Source organism: Buceros rhinoceros, unplaced genomic scaffold (assembly GCF_000710305.1).
Source record: "Buceros rhinoceros silvestris isolate BGI_N320 unplaced genomic scaffold, ASM71030v1 scaffold1295, whole genome shotgun sequence".
Classification (NCBI taxonomy): domain Eukaryota; kingdom Metazoa; phylum Chordata; class Aves; order Bucerotiformes; family Bucerotidae; genus Buceros; species Buceros rhinoceros.
This window is the reverse complement of record NW_010413255.1, coordinates 27419-31129: the sequence shown is the minus strand read 5'-3', so window position 1 is coordinate 31129 and position 3711 is coordinate 27419. Positions and strand designations below refer to the sequence as shown.

At 39.5% G+C, this 3711-nt stretch overlaps 1 protein-coding gene across 1 annotated transcript in view; it reads right to left on the bottom strand.

The window, feature by feature from the left end:
• The window catches only part of ARHGAP8 (Rho GTPase activating protein 8), a 46588-nt gene that overhangs the window by 26301 nt on the left and 16576 nt on the right, over nucleotides 1-3711 (bottom strand). The window contains exons 6-7 of the mRNA XM_010136649.1: nucleotides 3554-3652; nucleotides 2321-2431 (exon numbers count right to left, since the gene is read on the bottom strand). Of these exons, the coding sequence (XP_010134951.1) occupies nucleotides 2321-2431; nucleotides 3554-3652 (210 nt within the window). The remainder of the gene's footprint in view (nucleotides 1-2320; nucleotides 2432-3553; nucleotides 3653-3711) is intronic.

Below are 3711 nucleotides of genomic sequence, written 5' to 3'. Positions count from 1 at the left end.
CTGCTGCCCTACATTTTGTGCATGAAGGCAGCAGTGCTGAAAGAACAGAAAAATAGTCTTGCTACATCAACACAACACACAAACATTCTTTGAAATGTCTGGATTTATAAAAGTGATAGCTTCCGCTGAGTACCAGAAGTAATCTTCACAGTACTGGTGTACTCTCCTCTGCAAGCCTCTGATCACTACAAGCTGGGACATTATACCTGAGGAAGTATCTCTGTATGCTTGCCCTGTTCCAACACTGCTCCCTGCTACCATCTGATATTGCCCTCTGTCAGAGACATGACATGAGACTTGATAAACCTTTCAACTAGCTCATTAAGAGTGCTATTCTCTCTCTCTATCTGCACATTAAAAGCTTGAATTAGCAAGTTAGAGAAGGACATAATAAACTCTAAACGTGCAACCTATCCTACCCACTCTGTGCTACACATTCTTAAGTACTGTGAAATGCGAGCATGGATTCTCATTACATTATAACTGAAAAGTTAAGTGTGGACACAACCTCCTCAGGAGGACTGTTCTGTTTGATATCACCATGAAGATGAACATTAGTTCCAGTTGTGTTATTTTATACTTTCAAATAAATCACACAGTTTTTAACACGAGTTCAAACCTTTAAAGGTAAAACTTGGCAACCAGGCAATCCAGGCTGGGGATCGTAACTGCTATGGAAAGGCTGTCTTTTAGCAAAGTGGGCAAGTCTGCTTTACATATGTAGGCATAAAGAATTAAACAGGGAGACAGCCAATGTTTTTTGGTCCCCACACTTTAGAATAAAGACCTCCTATAAGTCAACTTTGGACAATTTAACTGCCTTTACTAAGCTCATTTATTATTGTTTGAATTAGCATAGTTTCAGTGGAAACTTCAGGACAACTTGGTACTAGATTCAAGTTCTAGCTGCAAAGACCAAATTATTGAGTCCTCGCAGAAGCTCACAATGAGGAAGGTTTTCCACGTCATGTCTGTGCCTAACATAAAGTATGCACTTAAATCCCAGACAGCTGGGAAGTGACAGGAAGGGTGACCATCACACCATCAACGTGTGCAGCCCAGCAAAAGACACTGTCTACTGGTCAGGCACAATCCAAGACTTAAAATATGACTACCAAATGGTAGAGGTGGCATATAACATGCTGTCTGATCACATAAGCCTGTAAGTTTGATAGAGCTGCCTGAGCAGCCAGGCTGGGCTGCAGACAAGTGACAGTGTGCCCTCATGCCTGCAGACAGTCCTGGTTTTACTACTGCAGTGGCAACGTCAAGTGTTGTCCTTCTTAATAACCCAGTGGAGTCCACCTAAAAGATATGCTCTGAATTAGGGAAGCAAGTTAGCCATGTTTCAAGCGTTCGGTTGAATTCTAAAGAGGTATCATAAAAATTAATGTCATAGTAGCTCTTGCACAATAGATATTGATTGCACTAATTTCAGGCCGTCCAGAGAGGACTAACGCTTAACATTTAACCAGGGGAAAATTGTATTTTCTATCTCACTTATAACTGAGTCATTAGAACCAGAAAAGTAGACTGGGGGTGGGAGGAGATTCGACAAACGTCCGTGTCTCAGACAGCCTAAACTGCTTTTGCTGAATGTGAGTAACATTCTTCAGCTGTTTTTGAGAAGAATGCCATAGGAAGATGACAAAAATGACTGTGGGTAGGAAGCTAGAAGGTTTAGCGGATTTTTCTGTTGTTTTTTTTTTACTGAAATTGAATCTCTCAAGTACTATCAACCTCCTGTTCCTTGTGTAAAGTAAATAATTTTTTCTACCGCACACAGTGCTGTAATCTACATAAACGGCTGTCAGGGCATTTCTGGAAGAGAGTGACTTTATTCATTTCCTAGAACTCTGATCAGAACAATAGATGAGCAACAGAACAACAATATATAATGGCTCAAACACCCATTTTAGCTTCAGGCAGCCATTTTGGAGCCTGAAGCTTTGCTTTGGCTTTGCTATCCACCTTTTAAATGTCCCCAATCCACTTTCACACTGCCAGCATCCACCAGCACAGATCAGCTCATGGCTTTCTCATATACAGGCAAATTTCTGTCTGCTGGGAGAAAAGATGTGCAGCCACTAACTACCACAAAGATATTGTAAAGATGAACACCAGGTCACTGGGACTGTAAGACCTGTCCTGAATTTGTCAAACCTGTTGTCTAGCCTTGTATTTTCATGGTTTTCAAAGAGAATGAGAAACTAAATATATAACATACAAAATACTTGCAGATGTTCCCTCCAGTGAATCTGTACATTACATAAGGCTGCAGGGTATAGAATTCTCAAATTTTGGAAATCTCATGGCTTACTATTGCAGGCTGACTCCAAATTGCTGGGTAGGTAGAGGTGGCCGTGGTGGAGGAACCTTAACCACAGGTGGCAGTTTTCCCTTCTGTTTCCTCTGAAGATTTTCGTCATGTCTGCAAAAATCAAGAAATCATTGATTTTCTGTGCCCCATGGCTGACAAACTACATTTATAAACAGCTACCAGTATTGCTCATGATGCTGATCTCCTGACAATAGCACATATGCCACAGGTCTTGCATTTAATTTAAGCATTAGGGAAATCTTTAAGTTGTATTTGTGGTAGAATACTTAAGCAAGACATAGAGGAGCTCTTTTGCTTCAGTCAATGGAGCACAGTAATAAACGTGTCCAGAAAATACGAACACACTATAATTTAACAGCAAAATTCAAACCTATTTGCTACTCAAAATACAACTTCTCCTTCTTTGGCAACCAAGCAATGCAATTTATAACCTTAGAGCTGTAAGGCATTTTCTGTTATTCCATATTTACACAAAAAGTAAAAACCCACCAGGCATCAATAACAGTCATAATCAAAGCTTCCAGTTACTTTCATTCAGCAGTGACATAAAATCACTTCCTGTCAGTACATCAAAGCATTTCCCAGTAAAGTGCTGTGTCAAAAAGACTGCTGCTGATACTGATACTGGCACCTGACAATTCCAGCCCTATGTATTTCTTTTTCTTTTCTTCTCTCACCCATTCTCCAGTACTCCTCCCCAACACACATACAGGCCCGATATAAAAGTAATGGATCCACTAACAACAGAATGGTCCATCAAGATTAAAATCAATCACACTTTGCTAACTGGGAATGCTTTTAGCAACAGGAAGTCACTTAATCTGTTACAATATGCAAGCAAAGAGGTCAGGATTTCATTTTTGCCCATTGAACGTTACATGATACTCGTAAGCAGTAATGACATATGGATTGGTTTTGCTAACACTCACATATAAACTACAATGATACTAAGAAAATGCTTCACAACTGAGATGAAAATGCTCCAAATCTGTAGAAAACTATATAGAGTTCTCTTCTCTAAACACCTGACACACTTCAGCATGTCGTTGATGGCAATGAAGCTTTCAGAATTAAATCCAACCAAGCACAAACAGGGAAATTAGACTTTTAATCACTGAATAAATAGGATTAGAGTCTGCTTGCAATACAGTGAACAGGGTGTAACTCTACTTAAGAAAAGGTGATACAAAGTATTTTAAACTTGCCACATACCGGATGACTTCTTGAGGGATATTTAGCTGGTCATATTTGAGATGCTCTCTCAGGTCACTTAAACAGTTCAGATAGGTGACTTTTTTCCCAAACTTATGGCTAAAAAAAAAAAAAAAAAAAAAAAAACAAACAAAACCCCCCCCCCAAAGAGTTCTAAA